Source organism: Pelobates fuscus, chromosome 2 (genome assembly GCF_036172605.1).
Source record: "Pelobates fuscus isolate aPelFus1 chromosome 2, aPelFus1.pri, whole genome shotgun sequence".
Taxonomy (NCBI): domain Eukaryota; kingdom Metazoa; phylum Chordata; class Amphibia; order Anura; family Pelobatidae; genus Pelobates; species Pelobates fuscus.
Window position 1 is genome coordinate 257,365,921 of NC_086318.1, and position 22,980 is coordinate 257,388,900.

Consider the following 22,980-nt stretch of genomic DNA (forward strand, 5'->3'; position numbering starts at 1 on the left):
CCGAATTAAACCAAATTTTTTGCCCATGCACATCCCTAGTATAGATGTTTTTTTATTTTTTTATTCTTTATTTTTGCAGTGCAGTTAGTTACAGACAGGCTTGTGATGCCACAACAGCGTCGACAGACGTTCAATATCTTAATTGTTAGTACATAGGTATGGCATGTAAATACATTGCACTATTTTAAGGTAAAGTAACGTGAAACAAGATACAATAGACTAGGTATTGTCAGGGTACCTGAGGTCTCTACCTTTGAGAAGGGTAGAGACTTAGTTGTTTATCCGTCTAGACAGGCCATTTCTCCCGTTCCTCGCGGTCCATCCAGTCATTCTAACGCTGGCCGCAAGGGATCCGCTTCCTTTTCTAACATGACGCTCGATACGTGACGTCTTCACGCTATCCCGAGCGACCTGTCACTCTATTGGCTTTATCCTATCAGCACCCATCGGAGGCGTGTCTACTCTCCGGACTCAGGGTATTTAAGCTTGCTTCTCTCGTCAGCTCATTGCCCTGTCGTGGTTCTAGCTTGTCTAGTTACTCAGTGCTCTTGTATTCTAGTATTCTCTTTGGTTCTGACCCGGCTTGTTGTACTATTCTGCTTATCTCTGTTATCCCTCTGACCCGGCTTGTCTCTCGCTTACCTGTCTTCTCGTTCCCTCGACCTCGGCTTGTCTCTGACCATTCTCTGTTATTCTCTGTACGTTAGTCCGGCCATTCTAAGGCCCGGTATACGTACCTTTCTACTGTTTGTACTCTGCGTGTTGGATCCCTGTCCCGATCCTGACATTACGACAGGGCCAATGGATCCTGCAGGTACAAACAGTCAGCTTGGTTCTTCCGACCCCAGGTTTGATGCCATGGAACACAGGATGGATCAGATGGCCCTAGCACTACAGGCGCTATTGTCTCGTGCTAGTAACCCACCAGAGGAGACACGTACTCCTTCGATCTCTCCTGTAAGTTCAGGACTAGAAGTAGCCACTGTAGGTGCTTCTTCTCGTATTACTCCACCAGTACGTTATGGCGGTTCTCCTGAGAAGTGTCGTGGCTTTTTGAACCAGATCAGCATCCATTTCGAATTACAACCCCGCTCTTATCCTACAGATAGAGCGAAAGTTGGATTTATTGTTACGTTACTCATTGAGAAGGCTCTGAGATGGGCTAATCCTTTATGGGAGAATGATAACCCGTTAGTCTATAACTATAATGCCTTTGTAGCTGCTTTTAAAAGAACTTTTGACCCCCCTGGTAGGAAGGTCAATGCAGCTAGATTACTGTTGCGCCTTAGACAGGAAAATCGAACACTTGTGGATTATGCACTAGAGTTCAGATCCTTGGCGGCAGAAGTTAAGTGGAACGAACAGGCTTATATAGATGTATTTTTAAATGGGTTATCAGATGTAATCCTTGACGAGGTCGCTACTAGAGAGCTCCCTGAGAATTTGGAGGATTTAATTTATTTTATCTCTCGCATTGATGAACGCTTAAGAGAGAGGCAGAACACTCGAGATAGGACTCGTAGACCCTCCTTTAAACTAGCTCCTGCATTTCAAAATTCTGAGATCGAAACCTCACGTTTCCCAGAGCCTATGCAGATAGGTAATACTCACCTCACAGAGGAGGAGAGACAGTACAGGAGAAGGGAGGGTTTATGTATGTACTGTGGAGTCAGAGGTCATTTACGCCTAAATTGTCCCAATCGTTCGGGAAACGCTCGCACCTAAGTTTCTCTAGAGGACAGGCCTTGGGTGTATCTATTTTGTCCTCTGTTCACAATTATAAAGATCACAGGCTTCTGTTACCCGTTTCTTTGACTTGGGAGAAGGGAGTAGTAAAAACCATGGCTTTGATCGATTCTGGAGCCGCTGAGAGCTTTATCGATCAAGTCTTTGTTAACAAGCATACTATCCCATCCCAGTTAAGGGAGACACCCCTGGCCGTTGAGGCCATAGATGGTAGACCTTTACTTGAGCCTGTTATTTTCCGTGAGACCATACCTGTTAATTTAACTGTTGGTATCTTGCATGAGGAAGACCTATCCCTGTTGATCATTTCCTCTCCTTCTATTCCCATAGTCCTGGGGTACTCCTGGTTAAAGAGACATAACCCTATCATTAATTGGGAGTTAGGGGAGATAGTTTCATGGGGTCAGAATTGTCAAGAGAAATGTTTGCGGAAGGTCTCACCTCTTTGCCTGGCTAACACGTCGGCTAACTCCTCTAATCCTACAGAGACACAAATACCGCCTCAGTACCTGGATTTAAAGGCAGTATTTGATAAAAAGAGAGCCGATACCTTACCTCCACACAGATCCTTTGATTGCAAAATTAACTTACTCCCTGGTACCATGCCTCCCAGGGGTCATGTATACCCGTTATCTACTAAAGAGAATTCAGTTCTAGAGGAGTATATTCACGAGAATTTAGACAAGGGATTTATTAGGAGATCCTCCTCCCCTGCCGGGGCTGGATTTTTTTTTGTTAAAAAGAAGGATGGTACACTTAGGCCTTGTATTGATTATCGAGGTTTAAACAAGATAACCATTAGGAATGCTTATCCCATTCCTTTGATTACCGAACTCTTTGATCGTTTAAAGGGTTCTAACATTTTCACCAAGTTAGATCTCAGAGGGGCATATAACTTGGTGAGAGTCCAGCAGGGACACGAGTGGATGACGGCATTCAATACTCGATACGGTCACTATGAATATACAGTAATGCCTTTTGGGTTATGTAATGCACCGGCTGTATTCCAGGATCTGATAAATGAGGTTCTTAGGGAATTTCAGCATGAGTGTGTTATTGTATACCTGGACGATATACTCATACATTCTAGAGAGATTGAGACTCACCACGAACAAGTCAGAAGGGTTTTGCACAAACTTATTCAACATGGTCTGTACTGCAAATTGGAGAAATGTAGTTTCGATCAATCCCAAGTAAACTTCCTCGGTTATGTGATCTCTGGGGAGGGATTTAAGATGGACCCGGATAAACTCCAGTCCATTCTGGATTGGCCTCTACCCAAGGGTTTTAAGGCCGTTCAGAGATTTATTGGGTTCTCCAATTATTATAGGCGCTTTATTAAGGGATATTCTTCTATTATTGCGCCCATCACCAATATGACCAAACAGGGGGCTGATACTAAGAATTGGTCTACGGAAGCTCTCCTTGCTTTCAAAACTCTCAAGGAGCTTTTTGCTTCCGCCCCAATTTTAGTTCACCCTAATACCACTCTTCCTTTCCTACTTGAGGTAGACGCCTCGGAGACTGGCATAGGTGCCATCCTATCCCAAAGGCTAGGTGTAGATAAACCGTTGCATCCATGTGGATTTTTTTCTAAAAAATTGTCTGGTGCGGAGAGCAGATATGACATTGGTGACAGAGAACTACTAGCTGTTATCAAGGCTTTGAAAGAATGGAGACATTTATTGGAAGGGACATTACATCCTGTTACTATTTTAACGGATCACAAGAACTTGTCCTATATTGGAGAGGCCAAGCGATTGTCTTCCAGGCAAGCTCGTTGGTCGTTATTCCTCACCCATTTCAATTACGTTCTTACTTTTAGACCTGGTTCAAAGAATTCTAAAGCCGATGCTCTATCTCGTCAATATGAACCTTTGGCTTCTTCTGAACCGGTTCTGTCCTCTATAGTACCCCAATGCAATATTATTGCTAACACAAGTCTCAAAATCCATTCTCCGTTGCTTGCTCAGATCTTGAACTTACAACATCTGGCACCTGGACAGACTCCTGAGGGAAGAAAATTTGTTCCTCCTGAACTCCAACTGGAGCTCTTACAGTGTTTCCACGAAAGCAAGGTGGCTGGTCATCCTGGCATTCGCAAGACTTATTCCCTGATCTCCAAGGATTTCTGGTGGCCTTCCTTACGAAAGGATATTAAGGAGTTCATCGGAGCTTGTGAGACTTGTACCAGGACTAAACAGCCTCACGCATCTCCTTGTGGTTTGTTGCTCCCCTTGAACATTCCGGAGAAACCATGGTCCTGTTTGGCCATGGACTTTATTGTGGATTTACCTGCTTCCAAGAGACAGACTGTTATTCTCACGGTGGTGGATAGATTCACTAAGATGGCTCATTTTGTGCCGTTACCTAAACTCCCCACGTCTCCTGAATTGGCGGAGATTTTTGCGAGAGAAGTTTTTCGCTTACATGGGATACCTTCTGAAATCGTCTCTGATAGAGGCTCTCAATTTGTCTCACGATTCTGGAGATCCTTCTGTTCTCAATTAGGTATCAAATTGAACTTTTCCTCTGCATATCACCCTCAGTCTAACGGAGCCGCTGAGCGTACTAATCAAAAGATTGAACAATATCTGCGCTGCTTTGTTTCCGAACACCAGGATGATTGGGTCGGTTTGATTCCTTGGGCAGAGTTCGCACACAATAATCTTGTTTGTGATTCTACTCGTTCTAGCCCCTTCTTCATGAACTATGGCTTTCATCCTTCCATTTTTCCTTCGGTCTCTTCTTCCCAAGGAGTACCGTCGGTTGATGATCATGTCGCCAATCTGAAGAAGTTGTGGGATCAGACTCGTCAAATTCTCCTGCATAATTCTATGTTGTTCAAAAAACACGCTGATAAACACAGAAGGGCGGCTCCAGTTTTTGTTCCTGGGGATAGAGTATGGCTGAGTACTAAGAACATTCATTTAAAAGTTCCCTCTATGAAATTTGCGCCTCGGTACATAGGCCCTTACAGGGTTTTGTCTCGTATCAACCCGGTTGCGTATCGCCTAGCTCTGCCATCGGCCTTACGTATTCCCAACTCCTTTCATGTGTCTTTGCTGAAACCACTGATTTGCAACAGATTCTCCTCTACGGTTTCCTCACCTCGTTCGGTTCAGGTGGACGGTCAGGAGGAGTACGAGGTCAACTCCATTATCAATTCCCGATTCTCTCGGGGAAGATTACAGTATCTGGTCAACTGGAAGGGATATGGTCCTGAGGAGAGGAGTTGGGTACCTCAGGAGGACGTTCATGCTCCCCGTCTCCGCAGGGCGTTTCACTCCCGCTTCCCATCTCGTCCTGGTTCCTTCCGCCCGGTGGGCGTATCTGAGAGGGGGGGTACTGTCAGGGTACCTGAGGTCTCTACCTTTGAGAAGGGTAGAGACTTAGTTGTTTATCCGTCTAGACAGGCCATTTCTCCCGTTCCTCGCGGTCCATCCAGTCATTCTAACGCTGGCCACAAGGGATCCGCTTCCTTTTCTAACATGACGCTCGATACGTGACGTCTTCACGCTATCCCGAGCGACCTGTCACTCTATTGGCTTTATCCTATCAGCACCCATCGGAGGCGTGTCTACTCTCCGGACTCAGGGTATTTAAGCTTGCTTCTCTCGTCAGCTCATTGCCCTGTCGTGGTTCTAGCTTGTCTAGTCACTCAGTGCTCTTGTATTCTAGTATTCTCTTTGGTTCTGACCCGGCTTGTTGTACTATTCTGCTTATCTCTGTTATCCCTCTGACCCGGCTTGTCTCTCGCTTACCTGTCTTCTCGTTCCCTCGACCTCGGCTTGTCTCTGACCATTCTCTGTTATTCTCTGTACGTTAGTCCGGCCATTCTAAGGCCCGGTATACGTACCTTTCTACTGTTTGTACTCTGCGTGTTGGATCCCTGTCCCGATCCTGACAGGTATAAGCTTTCACAGAGCCAAAAAAATATGCATGTAGTGAGCCTGACATGGTGATATAAAGCTAGATAATGCTTGATCCAAGTGAAGGTAAGTATGTCAGCTAAGAGTTTAAGATTATAATATCATGCAGGGTGAACCACCTAGCCAACACATTGCTAGTAGGGCTTCTAACTATGCAAGTGTAGACCTAAAGAGCATGCAAATATAAGTGGTCCCATAATAAGGTCACCTACAATGCTGAACAGATTATGATGAACAGATTATATGCACCACGGGCAATAGAGCAATGTGCTGAGTAATATAAACGTGCAGGCAGTTTAATAACTAACAGTTACTGCGGAAGTGTGTTGTTATGCGATAAATTAACTTAAGGCGTGAGTGTATCCTAAGTTTTCCTTAAGGGAATCATATGAGCACATGGGGGAGCGTATAAGGCCACTGGGCACGAGGCGTACCCGCGTTAATGCAAGGGTATTCCACACTAGGAATGATGTTTATCAAGATAAAAAGTATAAAAGAACATAATAAACAAAATATTTAACAAAAAGCATTAAACTTAAAGAATATGTCTTAGGCATGTCGGTGTGCAGCTGCTGCCGCTATCTGAGTAGGCCTGAGGGTATAGGTGCAGTCCCATGATCATCCAATTCCTGCCAGCGGCAGTGTTGGTGCTTGTGCAGGGACATTCAGGTAGCCAGCTTCAATGGCGCTGCAAATCAGGGAGCTGCAAATCTGGGTTCCCTGCCAACTCCAAGCTTGATGAGGGGCTTGACGAGAGCTGGTGCCCTTGGTTGCTGGCGTGGACCCTCTCAGAAACAGCATGAGGCCTGGATGGTTTGTGCAGATTTCTGTGGTTGATCCTCTGGTTCTGTGGTGGATGCACGGTGGGGGGCCCCCCGGGTTGCTCTCGGACCCAGTTTTGCAGGTAGGAGCTTGCTCAGCGATGTCTCCCCGAGGAGGCATACTTCGCTTTAGCAGCTTGTTGCTGTCTGTGATCTTTCCCCCTTCTGTCACAGAAGCTTGGGCTCGCTCCCCTATTCTCTGCCAAGAGCTTTGGAATATAGCATCCAGGAGTTGCAGAGTCGCATGGAGGCTTTTGGGGCATGTGTAGGCTCTGCGTTTTGGAAGATAGGACAGTCGCCATCTTGAGTTCGCAGGCAGGGTATGCGTTGCTCAGTTTCCGCATGGAGCTTAGTCTGGGTATAGTAACTAGCATCCGTGTGGTAGGTGGAGACCGGGATAACCCCCGAATCAAGCAGTGAGGAGATCGGCCACCTCTCCCCAGCTCCATCCCCAGTAGGGCACAACAGAGAGACTTGGACTCCGGTGGGGTAGAGACACAATTTGAGGTTCCGGATAGTCAGCAGAGATCCCCCAATTCAGATAGTGCCCTTGTGTAAACGTAGCTGTTCATTAACTGAGGAATATCCCCTTGAATCAGTAAAACTCTTAGGAGCTCAGGCAAGACACGTCTGCTCTGCATGGAAGCCTGGCTCTGCCCCCCCTAGTATAGATTTTATCTCCAGAGATGTACATAATGGACTGCAGAGCTATTTCTAATTATTCATTAACTTTTATTATTTTATATTTACATAGGTATCAATTGACTCTCTCTGTTACTCCAAATTAAGACAATAAGAAATAGGGGATTTAATTTAAATATGCATTTTAGTATCTAATTAACAAAATAAAAACATTTAAAATGACAGTATAATTTTCTTTAATCTTTTAAGAGCGATTTTGTTGATAGTCATAGAAATTGTAAATACCTGTTTAATATGGAGTATACATTGTTTCCTATAAATATTAATTTATTTTGGGAACACAAAACAACTATGCATTTTAATTGTACTTAGGGAGTATCTTGTTTTATATTAAATATTGGTTTGCAATAGTTGCAGATCTAAAGGTAATTTTAGATTAGAAATCCCATTTTTGATTTTTCTTTCAATACTCAATATAATGGAAGAGCTTTTGATAATTAAAAAGCATTGGAGACTACTTGTTGAAGATGAATTTTTAAGTAAACAAATTCCCCAGGCTCCTAAGGTTATCTTTAAATTTGAAACAGATCCTTGCACCCAGTACCTTCCGATCTGGGAAGGATCAAACTAAACGTATGGGAGGTTTCTACACATGCAGGGATTGTAAAAGTTGGTCATCAATTTAATATTGTAAAAGATTTCGTTAGTTCACAAACACAAGTGAAGTTTAAAATTAAAAGTAAGATATCCTGTTCCTCCACCCATGTGGTATATCTTCTCACCTGTGGGTGTGGGATGCAGTATGTGGGGAGAACTGGGAGAAAACTAAAAGTTAGATTTCAAGAACACAGAAACAACATCAAAAAGGGTATGTTACCACATTCAGTGCCAGTACACTGTAACAACTGTCCCCTATTTAACTTTAATAACCCTGAATGAAAGAGGTGATGACCTTATGATGGCTTTAAGGAAAAGAGTGGGTTACTGGATCCACACATTAAAAACCATGAAACCAAGGGGAATGTGGATTTTGATTTAATTTTTTTCTGTGATTTCCTGATTTAATCTTTTACTCTTATATTTGTTTAATATACTATCTATTATAGTTCCTCTTGATAGAGGTCTTTTTAATGTATATTGATTTTTATTTTATTTGGGATATGTTGAGAACTAATTCTTGTGTTATATTTGTTTTGTTTTTTGTTTACAATTATGTGTTATGGACTTATGTGCTCAATTCCGAATAATGGAATGCAAGTGGAATGCATTTTTGCCGACTGCCGTCCATCTTGATGAAAATCAAAGTGAGGCTTGGTCAGCAATTCCAGAACGCATTATGGGCGTAACCGGAAGTACACTGGAGTTTGAACCCGGAAGTACGCCATCCAACTGATCGCTTCGCGCCAATACTGGACGGATTTAAAAAAGGAGAAGATCGGCATCTTACTCCACGCCTGCATATGGACAGTATTCTATTAGATTCCCCTAAAGAAGTTCATTATTGAACGAAACGCGTAGGGCTTGTTTTATTAGTGTACAGATTATTTGTTTTTGTTTTTTTTTACTTTTATTTATTTATTTATTTTATTTTCCATCTGACTTCCCTGCTCCTCTGGATCCTGAGACCAGGATACATTTCCATGTGAAGTTTGATGTGCCTGTTTGACACCTCTATTTTGTATGTGTGTCAAATAATAAAGTGTGTCATTTTTACTAAGATACTCTGCACTGTTATTTTCTTTTTCTTCCTATGCATGTTATTGATGTTCCAAAAGTCCTGAACTTACTACATCATTATCCATGATATGCCTTCAATCAAATTGGGTTTGTGAGTGTAAACATTTATATTTATAACTCACATTTTCCAGCATTATTGCCTTATGTCCGTCTCTATTACTTTTGTATTGTAGATTGCCTTTTTTTATATTTTTGTCAATAAAGTAGGGATTTCTTCACTAGACTTTCAATAAGCTGATACATTGTTAAATACCAGGACGATAACAAATTGACTACCTCACAAGAAACTAGTTAGTGGAGGACTTTGGACTGAGAAAACTGCAAAATATTTTACCCTTTTCCTTTATTCTTTTCTCATCTAGTCCTTTTTAAGATTTGATATAACATTGCTGCATTTTAAATATTGTTTAGTGAATATACCCATTTTTCTTCTTTTTAGCCTTTACTAAGTGGATTTATTCATTTAATACCATGTATCTCCTAATCCTGCTTCAAGCAGTGAATTAACTTCATGCTATTTAACTTATTTTCTTCAAGCCTCGGGTGGGAGCTTTTTTATAACTCACCGGTTGTAGTTGGAGATTTGGTACATGTATTGATTTTATTACTGTATTCATTGCCCACAATCTGCTTTATCCTCTACTTTGCACTTTATTGCCATATGCTGTATATCCTGTCTCCTCTCCCTACCCCGTGACTCCCAGGAAGGTACTATACCATTGTATCACCCAGATTTTCACTAATTTTGCTTATAGGATACTGTAGTTTTTTTACTAAATAGCTTTAGAAAGCGATGATCAATATATAACCTTACAACTAGCAATGCAAACAAAAAAGGGTAGTACTAGCGCTAATTTTAAAGGTGAAGAAAACGGATGAGCAGCTGTAACACCAAGTTCTTATCTTAAGAATAGATCTAGTGGTAGTGTGCTGGTGAAGCGCTAAAGGTTTTTGTTTATAACAGTTGTGAATAAACTTAAAGTGTAATACCCACAGATATGTTCCTACTAGATAGGATCCATAGGGTGCCCAAACCACGAAACCTACCGGACTCCGTCCCACGAGATGTTCTAATGAGGGCGCACTATTTCCATATAAAAGAGGCAGTGATGCGAGCCAGCAGAAATCGTACGGAACCACCTGCGACCTACACAAAAGTCAAGATCCTGGCGGACTTATCGGCGGCAACACTCGCAGAAGAGAATTTCACCCGGTGACTGAGGAGCTGCGTCGCGCAGGGATCAAGTACCGCTGGGGATACCCTACTAAACTACTAATTACCAAGAATGGCGAACTCAAAGCGATCAACACACCTGACGAAGGCACCCGACTGCTAAAGGAATGGGGGCTCCCTTCAAACCCCTCAACGACTCAAGCGGGCCCAACAGGACGCCTGGTACCAGAATGGCGTCAGATCCCTGAACGATCCAAATCTCCATGAACTGCTCAGAGGACTAGGCCGCTAAGGCCGTGCCCAGGGACACGTGAGATATCATTATATCCTGTCATATTTGTTTATTAAGTACTAGTTAAGTTAGCATGTGTTAAATTGCTTTGATTATGCAAATTATTTATCACACAAATAAGCTCCAACATGTATGCTTTCCCAGGGCTGGTGGGCGGAGGGCCTTCATAAGTGAAAATCAGACTGACCCAGAGCAACAGGGGGGACCTGTATAACACATAATAGTGACAGAAAAAGGACAGACTAATTAGGGGGACCCATTCACCTCACTGGTAACTGTAACGTAACTACTTCAAACGAACCGTGAGGACAGCCTGAGGGGCTAAAGACAAGGAACGCACATATAGACGATCTGTTCAATGCATGCACAATGACAAAAAATGTAATATGTATATGTATATTGTAAAGATGGCCAACATGCACGCATCAGGTATCTCTGCCAGTCTACCCTCCCATTGTCAACACGCTCTCAAAAGTTACGTTACGCAAACTATATGTCAGAGTAACATGGCGCAGAGAGATTTTACTGGGTTGATGGCGGGTCTTATGACGGAGAATAGGAAAGTACATGGAGAATCGCCCCACAAAACACCCTGCATGAGGCAAAACCAAGCTCCCCCTGAGCACACCCACCAGCACTAAAGCAACATGAGTAAAATAAACCCACTACGGAAATATAAATCTGTGGAGACAATACTATCATATTTTTAATAAAAAAGAGCCTAACGGCCACACTACTAAAGACGCCGTTCAAGCGTCCTTCCCCCGTGGCACAAAGCCACAATGCCATGACCCACGTTTGGGTCCATTTGTATATACTTTGGTTTTTACCCTCCCTCCCCTCTACCATGCATGAATCCCCCGCTCCCAGGCTCAATAACATACGTATGCAGGAGTATACTGAGCAATCTCAGCTCACCCAATATCACCATGTACGCAATGCAGACATACATATGAACACCTTCCATCATCCACCCATTATATGAACATATACTCACACAACTGTAGGGGACTAAACACCCCACACAAAAGACGCATGATGCTGTAAGAAGCAAAAAAACTCAAAGCGGACATTGTATGCTTACAGGAGACCCACTTTGTCACCTCAAGGGTGCCTTACTTTGACCTACAAAATTACCCTCACCAATACCACGCAACCCACTCCTCCAAGTCGAGAGGAGCCTCAATCCTCCTCCACTCCTCATTAACTGTTGAAACATTACAAATAATTAGGGACAAACAAGGTAGATATGTGATAATACACTGCCTCATAAATAATTTACAATACGTTATAGCAAGCTTTTATGCCCCCAATGTACACCAACGAAATTTTATCCATAAGGTGCTCTCTGCACTTCCTCCTAACCAAAATGCCCCAACTATAATGTGTGGAGATCTCAACCATCCCCTCGATCCACATATGGACACCACGCTGTTACCCACGACGCCACGATCTAAAGCACTTAAAACACAAAGCAAAGCGATCAACAAACTATTGGGGGACTATGGTCTTTATGACTCATGGAGGACATGTCACCCCTCCGAGAAAATGTTCTCCTTCTATTCAGCAGTACACAAATCATATTCCAGGATAGACTTCATATTCATCTCAGGCACACTGATCCCCAGGATGGCACATAGTGAGATTGGAGATATCACATGGTCAGACCATGGCCCAACCACAATAAGATTGACTGAGGAATACCCACACAGAGGACGGCCACCGTGGAGGCTAAATGACTCACTTTTAAAGGACAAAACATTCTCCAATACAATGACGGAAGCATTATCAACGTACTTCCACATAAATGACACACCAGACGTCCAACCGACCACTGTGTGGCAAGCCCACAAGGCAGTCATCAGAGGGCTCTTTATCAGCAGAGCCTCCTATCTACATAAAAAAACACAACAGGAACACTTACACCTGCTGCGAACCCTGAGGGACACCACGGCGGCAAATATAGCAACACCCTCACCACAACATGCAAAATTAATCCAAGCCACCACGTCAAGCATAAATCACATAGCAATCTCCAAAACAGCGCACATACTGCACAAACTAAAACAAACCACATACTCGCAAGGAAATAAAGCAGGCAAACACCTAGCGAACATGTTACGCCAAAAACAATCTAATGCCAAAATTCCTTTTCTACTCACACCCCACGGATCTAAGATCCACAACCCACAAGAAATCAATGATACTATGGCAGACTATTATCACACACTATACAACCTCAAAGACGACCCTAGCCTACATCAACCCACACCTCAGGACATTCAGAACTTCCTACAATTGTCCACACTGCCAACTCTGACGGAACAACAAATACAAATAATACAACGCCCAGTCACACGGGAAGAAATACAGAAAGCAATACACTCACTCCCACAAGGCAAGTCACCGGGACCTGACGGTCTCACAAACGCATATTATAAGACGATGACAAATGTCCTAACCCCATACCTAGAAAAAACCTTCAACAATATCATCACGACAGGCCAAAAGCCTCAAGACATGCTCACGGCACATGTGGTTACGCTACCCAAACCGGGCAAACCCCCCAATAAAAGTCAAAACCTAAGGCCAATCTCCCTGCTCAATACAGATATTAAATTATTGGCTAAGATCTTCTCAAACAGACTGTCAGGCATCATCCCAACCCTAATACATGACGACCAAGTAGGATTCGTTAACGGCAGGCAGGGAGCAGACGGAACTCGGAAAATACTGGACCTATTACAAAGGAGACGCGGAGGGGGGGCCCAGTGTGTTATGCTATCGCTAGACGCTGAAAAAGCCTTTGATAGGTTGCACTGGCCCTTCCTCCAAGCTGTTTTGCTCAAATATGGTTTTCCGGAAACCTTCCTGAGACTGGTGGGAGCTTTGTACTCTAAGCCAACAGCGAAAGTCACAAACGGAGGCTTTAGCTCAAAACAATTCCATATCACGAACGGGTCGCGACAAGGCTGTCCATTGTCACCTCTCCTCTACATACTCTCACTAGAACCTCTTACACAACTCATCAGAGACGACCCGAATATCCACGGCATCACTAGTCCAGGGAAGGAACATAAACTCACACTTTTCGCAGACGACATTCTTCTAACGCTAGAGCAACCACACATATCCCTACCCAACTTCCACCATATACTAACCCAATATAGCAAATGCTCTTACTATAAACTCAATATAAATAAGACACAAGCGATGGGAATGAACATACCGGAAGTGGATCTAGAGAGACTGCGTACATCCTTTAAATAAGACTGGCGCAACGACCACCTAAAATTCCTAGGAATTGGGGGGCGGGGCCTGACCGGCATGGCGGACGGTCGCAGCTTGCTGGAGCTCCCGAGCAAGATGCTGGCCCAAGCGACGTATAGAGACTCCAGCGGCATGCGACCTGACCCAAACGGCGATACATCTGTCACGGAAGGCGGCTGGAGTGCCCCGGTCCGCAAAACCGGGATGCCGGCTGCCAAAAGCGCTGCAGCGTGGTTGCGGCCTGGCGGGGGCTACGGGCGGGGGAGTCGGCCGGTCTCCCGCCCCGTGTCTCTTCCCCCGGCTGGACCACAGAGAATCCCGTTCCCCCCCCCCCCTGGACCGGGGGGGAGATCCCGGTCCACACTCTACTGTCTAAGATGGGGACAGTCCCCGACAGTCAGCACAGCAAGAGCATGGAAGGCAACCCGACGCACGAGATGGCGGACCCACTCACCAACCACAGCCAAACACAGTGGCTGACCGCCGACAGCAGACCGAAGCCCCAGAGGAGCCTAACGGCAAAGCTGGATGCGATTCTGGAGGCCTTCTGGGCAAAGCTGGCTGCAAGGTTGGTGAGCCCCGAATGGGAACCCCAGGCGCAAGACCAGAGGCGGAAGGCACAAAAGGGCCGCGGACCGCCGAGAGGCGTCCAAGGGCGCCCAGCACCAGTCCCAAGCAACAAACACCCCTCTGGGCTGAGAGTCACTAAAAGAAAGGCCCACCGGCAGCGACCAAACACGAGGAGCAAACTACCCACACAAGCATGCCGCCACCACTTAGAGCGATCAGCACTGAAGGAGGGGAGACCCCTGCAGGGGCGACCATACAGCAGGCGAAGTGCAGCAACATACAAACTGCTCCAGAGGAAGGTACCAATACAGACCAAGCATGGAGCCCCGTTGACCGCCCAGCAATACTGGCCTCTACATGCGCTTAAGGCCCTGAGGGACTGCCTCACAGATTTCCAGCGCTTCCCAATATCAGGAGTCGGCTGAACGTGGACTTGACATGTCCTCCTGTGCCCAAGTTACCAGACCCTCCCATGCAAATCAGGTCCCCCAAGGCTAACAATCTACCATCAGCAGGCATTGGTTAAGCACTCGCTGGCAGAGACATACAGGTCCCTTAATGCAAAGCTTTAATGCAAGGCTATGTTGTTGTTGCCTTTTTCATTTTTTTTTTTTTCTCTCTGTGTTTTACTTCCATCCCTTAACAGTCAGGATATATGCCTCTGCAGTATCTCTCTAAGGCAATGCAGATGTACAACCAGTGGAAACCGTGCTTTAATTATATTTCCTTTCCATATTAGTTTTACGGTTTTCACTGGTTTTATTACTTTGATCCAGCCTTAGTCTTCGCCAACATGTTTCCCTGTCACTTATGATAATTCAGTATGTTACCTACTGTTCATAACTAGCAAATGCCATGCCCAGGAATTATTTATGTATAAAATAAGCTATTTCTACATTCTATAAAAGTAAATACCCAGTGGTTACTATATAGCTAATCATTAACTTAATCTATGATATTAACCTGTTATTGTTTCAAGTTGTAATGTTTGACCTAACCCTGTAACACACCTTCTCAGATAAGACGATCTGACAAACTACTTGATAAGCGACAATTATATATAAAATGTGCAGAACCCTCTAATGCCTGACTATTGTAACATGATGTTTCATTACATGTCTTCCTTGCTGTTGTGGCATGATAAGCATGACTTGTTTAACCCTTGCACAAATAAAATAAAGAATTAAAAAAAAAAAAAAAAAAAAAAAAAATTCCTAGGAATTAACATTACTCCAAATTTAGCATCCCTCTACAAATTAAACTACCAGAAACAATTGACTGAAATAAAAAATCTGCTGCTAAGCTGGAAAAACAAATTCATATCCTGGACAGGGAAAATAGCTGCAATTAAAATGATAATAGTCCCCAAATTGCAATACCTATTTAGAACACTACCCATAAAACTACCATCTAGATTTCTACAAGAGGCACAACAACTACTCTTAAACTTTATATGGAACAAACGGAGAGCAAGAGTAGCGAAAAGCACATTGTACATGCCACGCAAACAAGGGGGAATGGGAGTACCCAACCTAGACAGTTACTACAAGGCGGCAATCCTAAGCCCCATACTGGCAGCCTGCCACCGGAACCAACCAACCCAGTGGATGACTCTAGAGGCGCAATCCGCTGATAACATACCCCTCAACATATTAGCATGGCTTCCCCGACACAAAAGACCAGACATAGCCAAACTACTCCCAACCACAGCCCTTACCCTATCAACATGGGACAAATACTGCCGCAAACTGGGCTGGTCACATAAAACATCGCCCGCAACACCCATAAAAGCACTTCCCCATGTGATATCAAACTTCAACTACGCCCTATGGCACCGACATGGTGTGACACACCTACACCAGCTGCTTCAGGGAAACACACTTAGACACTTCGAGGATTTATCATCCTCATACAAGCTGCCACGGATGGCTTCCTTCTCCTATAGGCAGTTACAATCCTGGCTCAACAAACAAGTCTTGACAATAAATGATAATGTACAGGGGCCACAGCTGACGATGGTAGAGAAAATATGTTCACGTCTCTCAACCCCCAAAAAACTGATATCTGAACTGTATCACACAATGCATCCCCCAAGAGACCACGCAAAACTCTCATTTATTGCCGCATGGGAGAGGGAATTTGAATATACCCTTAGTGCAAAACAATGGGAGGAGATCCTTCTAGCACATCCCTCGCTATCTAAATGTACATCATATATGGAACTATCCCGAAAAATCCTATACCGATGGTATCTGGTGCCTACACGCCTAAAAACATCATACCCACAAGCCTCAGATCTCTGCTGGAGGTGTCAACAACACAAAGGCACAATGCTCCACATTTGGTGGAACTGTCCTTCACTAACAACATTTTGGGACGATATAGCTACCATTATTCAAGATAGCACAAAAATACTGCTACCTCGCACACCAGAATTGTACCTCCTCCAGCTCTTTCCAAAAGGTATCCTACGCAAGCACAAATACTTAATATATCACATACTTCTGGCTGCACTAACAGTCATCAGTAGAAACTGGAAATCTACCACACAACCCCAAATATCTGAATGTATCCAAGCAATAGACATGACTAAACGTTACGAACTCGCAACAAGATATTCAGAAAACACAAAACAACAAACTTGGACACAGGCCTGGGAAGCCTGGCACAATTACACAGACAATAAAAGTCACCCCCAAATGAGAGACAGTGGTAAGAAACTACAGATCGACAGCTGTGCCCCTCCAATTACGAACCTGTAAACTAATATACCTATCTGAACGATTATGAGCTTTGACTTAAAACTGGTCGCGACATAACTCGCACCATATATGTAAGAAGAATTAAAATTCCTGCAAAAGAAATACCAGCAACCAACCACCTGGGAGGTCAAACTCCCCCACCCTTCCCCTTTCCCTTCCCTCTCTCTTCTTTTAAGCTTCCCCAACTACCCCAAGGTTACCCCCAGTTAACTCTTCTTAGTGGTACACCAGACATCAAATTATTGAGCATTATATGTAAAAAGTGTCCAACTGTCTGTGCACCCTATAAGGTTGAACAAGGGATCCTCAAGACCTTGAGAAACCCAAATAAGCGGATACACATACTGTAATTACTAACCGACTGTTAATATGTTGCAATTAATTACCTTGTGAAGTGTTGTTAGTTGAGATGTATGTGAATCATAAAATGTCAAACAACACCCCATATCCCCCTTTCTCTTTTGTACCCCAAAAATTCAATAAAAATTGTCAATGATAAAAAAAAAAAATTAATCTGCTCCCAAGAGCGGTATACCTGTTTCAAGCAATTCCCATACAAATTCCCAGATACTTCTTCTCTACACTGCAGTCGGACATTCTGCATTTTGTTTGGAAAATATGCTCACCAAGAATTAAGATGGCCCAACTCCATCTTCCCAAGGCGAGGGTGTGCTGGCATTACCCTCCTTCCAAAAATACTATCTAACAACCAATCTTCATTATTCAAAGAATGGCACAATTCAAGGGAGAAACAAGGTCTTTACATTATCTTCTCTCCTTGGCTTAAAAGGAGGGTTACACCCACTTACTATAAGACAAATTTATTTATAGGTGCTTCTTTAAACCCAAACATAATGATGACATTTTTCAACAATAAGGCATTCCCAGCCTTAGAGGGCCCCATCCGTCTAATGCACTTATTCAAGGAAGGCAAACATAAGCCGTTCGATTCCCTGGTCCCTGGACAGTGCCAAGAGATGCTGACCATTTCTGCTATAGGCAAAACACCCAGTTTGTCAAATCCATATTCATGCCTCATCTTCTGAGCAGGGTACTTGGGAACAATGTCAGAAGATAAGGATCTTAAATCACCAAAGCTCTATTTGCTCTCATTTCCAAAACATCAATTACAAGATTCTGAGCCAGTGGTATCGGACTCCAAAAGAACTGCATACAGTACTTGGTGTGACCACTAAATGTGGGTTTTATTGATAAAAAGCGAAATACCTCTTTTGGAAGTTTTTATTTTATTTATTTTTTATTAAAGGCTATACATTTTATTTTGACCAATATTTTTTCTGATTCAATGAAGGATTATTCTTGCAAAGTGAAGGGGATTGCCATGGGCACCAATTTTGTGCCAAGCTAGGCCAATATACCTATGGATTTTGAGGGAAAATTGTATATCTGGAGCAATACTCCTTTTGAGGCAAGCTTGGTGCTCTGACATCGCTATATAGATGATCTTCTAATGACTTGGAGTGGATTTGAAGATATCTAAGACTATATTGATAATAACTCCCTATCACTAAAATAAATAACAAAACATGTACTTCTAATAAATTCATTTTTATTTTTATTATTTTAATTTTAAGTGGCTCTTTCACCTCAAAGTAATCTTTGTACTGGTGTTTCCTCTTTTCTCCCTCTTGTAGAATCTGTTATTTTGTTTTATGTGTTGAAGTGAACAAGACCAGAAAATTAGAAAATGTTTTTTTCCTACACTAGAAAATTTTGACAAAAGTAGGAGCTTAAGCCAAGTTTCACCCTTATAAACAACATTTTATTTAGTTTTACTGTGTAATTGCATTCTGCTTTTTGTGGATTGAGAGGGCTTCCTGCACCAGTTGTTTTCCTTTAAAGTTTAATGGACTCTCACAAGTTTAGCCAACAGCCAATCATAGATGCCACTATCAGAAAAGATGGCTACTACATAATTACTTTCACAACTATTACACCTTATTGTGACTGCAAGAGTTAAAGGAACACTATAGTGTTTGGAAAACAAAACATGTACTCCTAATGATAAAGTGTTCTAATCACTATTTACATTCATCCCTCCCCCAACTGCATTAAAAATATCAAAAAAAGCATTTCACTTACCGTTTTTTCTAGCACAGAGTCTCATTCGGTGTGATGCTATCTGGTAAGTGTTTGTTCATTGCCTTCTTGTCCAATGACATGCTTCTCATTGAGAAGAATTGTCGACAAAAAAGTGCATGCTCAGTACTTGTCTTATCAAATGCTTCTCATAGGGAAGCAATATATCCAATCCATTGAATCCAAACCAATTGAATCCACCATTTGACAATGTTTGACGTCCTTGTGAATGTTGCATAACACCTGCAAAGTCGTTCATTGCAGTGGAAGCACCTCTAGTGGCTGTAAGGAAGAGTGCCATTAATGTGTATTTAACCCTGCAATAAAAACGTTGCTCTTTCTATGAAATAGCAATGTTTCTTATTGCTTAGTTAAATTGGCAGCACCCATGCTCCCAAACCACTTGTTTGAGATGAAGTGGTATTGCTGTCTTTAGTGTCATTTAATTGTTAAAGTAAAAAGAGAGAACATTGTTAGTAAGACAAAAACTGAGAATGTGTTTTAAGTACAAAAGTAAGATCCACCCCATGAAATCTTTGATTAGATACAGTCTGTTACCAGCCCTTTCAGCAATATATAGGGTAACATTTTAAAGCAGTAATTTACCTGTGTACTTGATTATTATAGTTTAAAGCTCCTGATTGGTGAAGCTCTTCCAAATGTTTTCGGTTTCCAAAATACAGTGCAAGGTCTGTGGCAATTATAGCTTTGCGAATGATCTCCAGTACTTGCTCATAGTCACTGGAATTCAAGTTGGAGAAGATATTGTGCCCTTCCAGCTATGTGAAAAATAAAACAGATCAAAAGTACAATGTCCAAATGTTGGCCTAATGCAACACTATAACGATGGTTAACTTTTCTCATACAGAATGACATTGCAGTTTACACACTTTTTTGGTATATACTCATTCATGTGTACATTTTGGTGTACTGTGTCAGTAAATTATTGTATTTTTCTTCATTACACATAATAATCCAAACTATTGCAAGTTTGACTACCATATTTTAAGAAGGTCATTACTGAACTAAGTTAGGTGAGGTGGGTTACCATATGAATTAGGAAATACAATTTTAGTTATTATTTATTATTTTATTATTTATATAACGCCAGAAAATTCCGTAGCACTGTACAATGGGTGGACTAAAAGACACGTAATTGTAACCAGACAAATGGACGCACAGGAATAGAGGTGTTGAGGGCCCTCCCCAATGAGCGTACATGCTAGAGAGAGTGTGTATAGTGACACAAAAGGTAAGGGTAGAAAAGTAGGTTGCTAGGATAGTATTTATTGAGGGCTTAGAGTTTTGTTTTGATGACCGTTTCAGGAGAGCAATCAGGGTTCAAGGTTCACAGTTTAATTGATATGCTTTCCTAAAGAAGTACGTTTTCAAATATTTTTTTGAAGGAGTGGAGATTGGGTGAAAATCTAAAAGAGAGGGGGAGGGCGTTCCATAGGTACAGTGCAGCCCTAGAGAAGACGTAGGTCTCCGGCAGAGCGTAGGGGCCTAAACAGGACATATTTGTGTATTAGTGAGGATAATTAGCTCGGAGCAGCATTGTGTAAAGATTTGTAAGCAAGTATCAGGATCTTAAATTGAGTCCTATATCTTACGGGAGGCCAATGCCATATCAGGCGTTAAGTAGGGTCGGATGCGCGCAATGTGTTTACGATGGAAGCGGCAGGATTTGACGATTGATTGGACATGAGGTGTGAAGGAGAGGTCGGAGTCAAAGAGAACACCTAGGCAGCGAGCCTAAAAAGTAGAGTGGATGATAGCACCAGGGCCGCCATCAGAAATTTTGGGGCCCCTGACAAAGCACAAGGTCTGGGGCCCCCGGGCCCGCCCACGCCCTACCTAGTCCGCTGACAATGATGCGGGACTGAATGTGGTGTGTATAGTGGAAGTGAAATGTGTGTAATGGGTGTAGTGTTTGTGTGTATTAGATACTGTTTGTGCAGTGAATGCAGAGTGTGTGTTTGTGTAGCGGATGCAGTGTGTATACTGAATGCAGAGTGTGTTTGAGTAGTGGATGTAGTGTGGGTACAGTGATGGAGTGGATGTGTTTGTGTGTACTAGATGCATTGTGTTTAGTGGATGTAGTGTCTGTAGTGGATGTAGGGTGTGTATTAGACGCAGTGTCTGTGTATAGTGAATGCAGAGTGTTTCAATGTGTGGTGGATGTAGTGTGTATACTGTGAATACAGGATGTTTGTGTAGTGGGTGCTGTGTGTATAGTTAATGCAGAGTGTGTGTCAGTGTAGTGAATTTAGTGTGTGTAATAAATGCAGTGTGTGTTAGTGTAGTGAATTCAGTGTGTGTTAGTGTGTAGTGAATGCAGAGTGTGTGTGTGTGTGTTAGTGCAGTGAATGCAGAGTGTGTGTCAATGTGTAGTGAATGCAGAGTGTGTGTGTGTTGTACTAGTGAATGCAGAGAGTGTGTTAGTGTGTAGTCAATGCAGTGTGTGTGTCAGTGTAGTGTATGCACTGTGTGGCAGTGTAGTGGATGCAGTGTGTGTCAGTGTAGTGGATGCAGTGGGTGTGTCAGTGTAGTGGATGCAGTGTGTGTCAGTGTAGTTGATGCAGTGTGTGTCAGTGTAGTGAATGCAGTGTGTGTCAGTGTAGTGGATGCAGTGTGTGTCAGTGTAGTGGATGCAGTGTGTGTCAGTGTAGTGGATGCAGTGTGTGTCAGTGTAGTGGATGCAGTGTGTGTCAGTGTAGTGGATGCTGTGTGTGTGTCAGTGTAGTGGATGCAGAGTGTGTGTCAGTGTAGTGGATGCAGAGTGTGTGTCAGTGTAGTGGATGCAGAGTGTGTGTCAGTGTAGTGGATGAAGAGTGTGTGTCAGTGTAGTGGATGCAGTGTGTGTCAGTGTAGTGGATGCATTGTGTGTCAGTGTAGTGGATGCAGTGTGTGTCAGTGTAGTGTAAGCAGTGTGTGTCAGTGTAGTGTAAGCAGTGTGTGTCAGTGTAGTGTAAGCAGTGTGTGTCAGTGTAGTGGATGCAGTGTGTGTCAGTGTAGTGGATGCAGTGTGTGTCAGTGTAGTGGATGCAGTGTGTGTCAGTGTAGTGGATGCAGTGTGTGTCAGTGTAGTGGATGCAGTGTGTGTGTCAGTGTAGTGGATGCAGAGTGTGTGTCAGTGTAGTGGATGCAGAGTGTGTGTCAGTGTAGTGGATGAAGAGTGTGTGTCAGTGTAGTGGATGCAGTGTGTATCAGTGTAGTGGATGCAGTGTGTGTCAGTGTAGTGGATGCAGTGTGTGTCAGTGTAGTGGATGCAGTGTGTGTCAGTGTAGTGGATGCAGTGTGTGTCAGTGTAGTGGATGCAGTGTGTGTCAGTGTAGTGTAAGCAGTGTGTGTCAGTGTAGTGGATGCAGTGTGTGTCAGTGTAGTGTAAGCAGTGTGTGTCAGTGTAGTGGATGCAGTGTGTGTCAGTGTAGCGGATGCAGTGTGTATACTGAATGCAGAGTGTGTTTGAGTAGTGGATGTAGTGTGGGTACAGTGATGTAGTGGATGTGTTTGTGTGTACTAGATGCATTGTGTTTAGTGGATGCAGTATCTGTAGTGGATGTAGGGTGTGTATTAGACGCAGTGTCTGTGTATAGTGAATGCAGAGTGTTTCAATGTGTGGTGGATGTAGTGTGTGTACTGTGAATACAGGATGTTTGTGTAGTGGGTGCTGTGTGTATAGTTAATGCAGAGTGTGTGTCAGTGTAGTGAATGTAGTGTGTGTAATAAATGCAGTGTGTGTTAGTGTAGTGAATGCAGAGTGTGTGTGTGTTAGTGCAGTGAATGCAGAGTGTGTGTCAATGTGTAGTGAATGCAGAGTGTGTGTGTGTTGTACTAGTGAATGCAGAGAGTGTGTTAGTGTGTAGTCAATGCAGTGTGTGTGTGTCAGTGTAGTGAATGCAGTGTGTGGCAGTGTAGTGGATGCAGTGTG

The 22,980-nt window shown here is 43.2% G+C and overlaps 1 protein-coding gene across 1 annotated transcript in view; it reads right to left on the minus strand.

The window, feature by feature from the left end:
* The window catches only part of PDE10A (phosphodiesterase 10A), a 384,873-nt gene that overhangs the window by 50,714 nt on the left and 311,179 nt on the right, over nt 1-22,980 (minus strand). Inside the window, exon 18 of the mRNA XM_063441228.1 lies at nt 19,653-19,825. Within this exon, the coding sequence (XP_063297298.1) occupies nt 19,653-19,825 (173 nt within the window). The remainder of the gene's footprint in view (nt 1-19,652; nt 19,826-22,980) is intronic.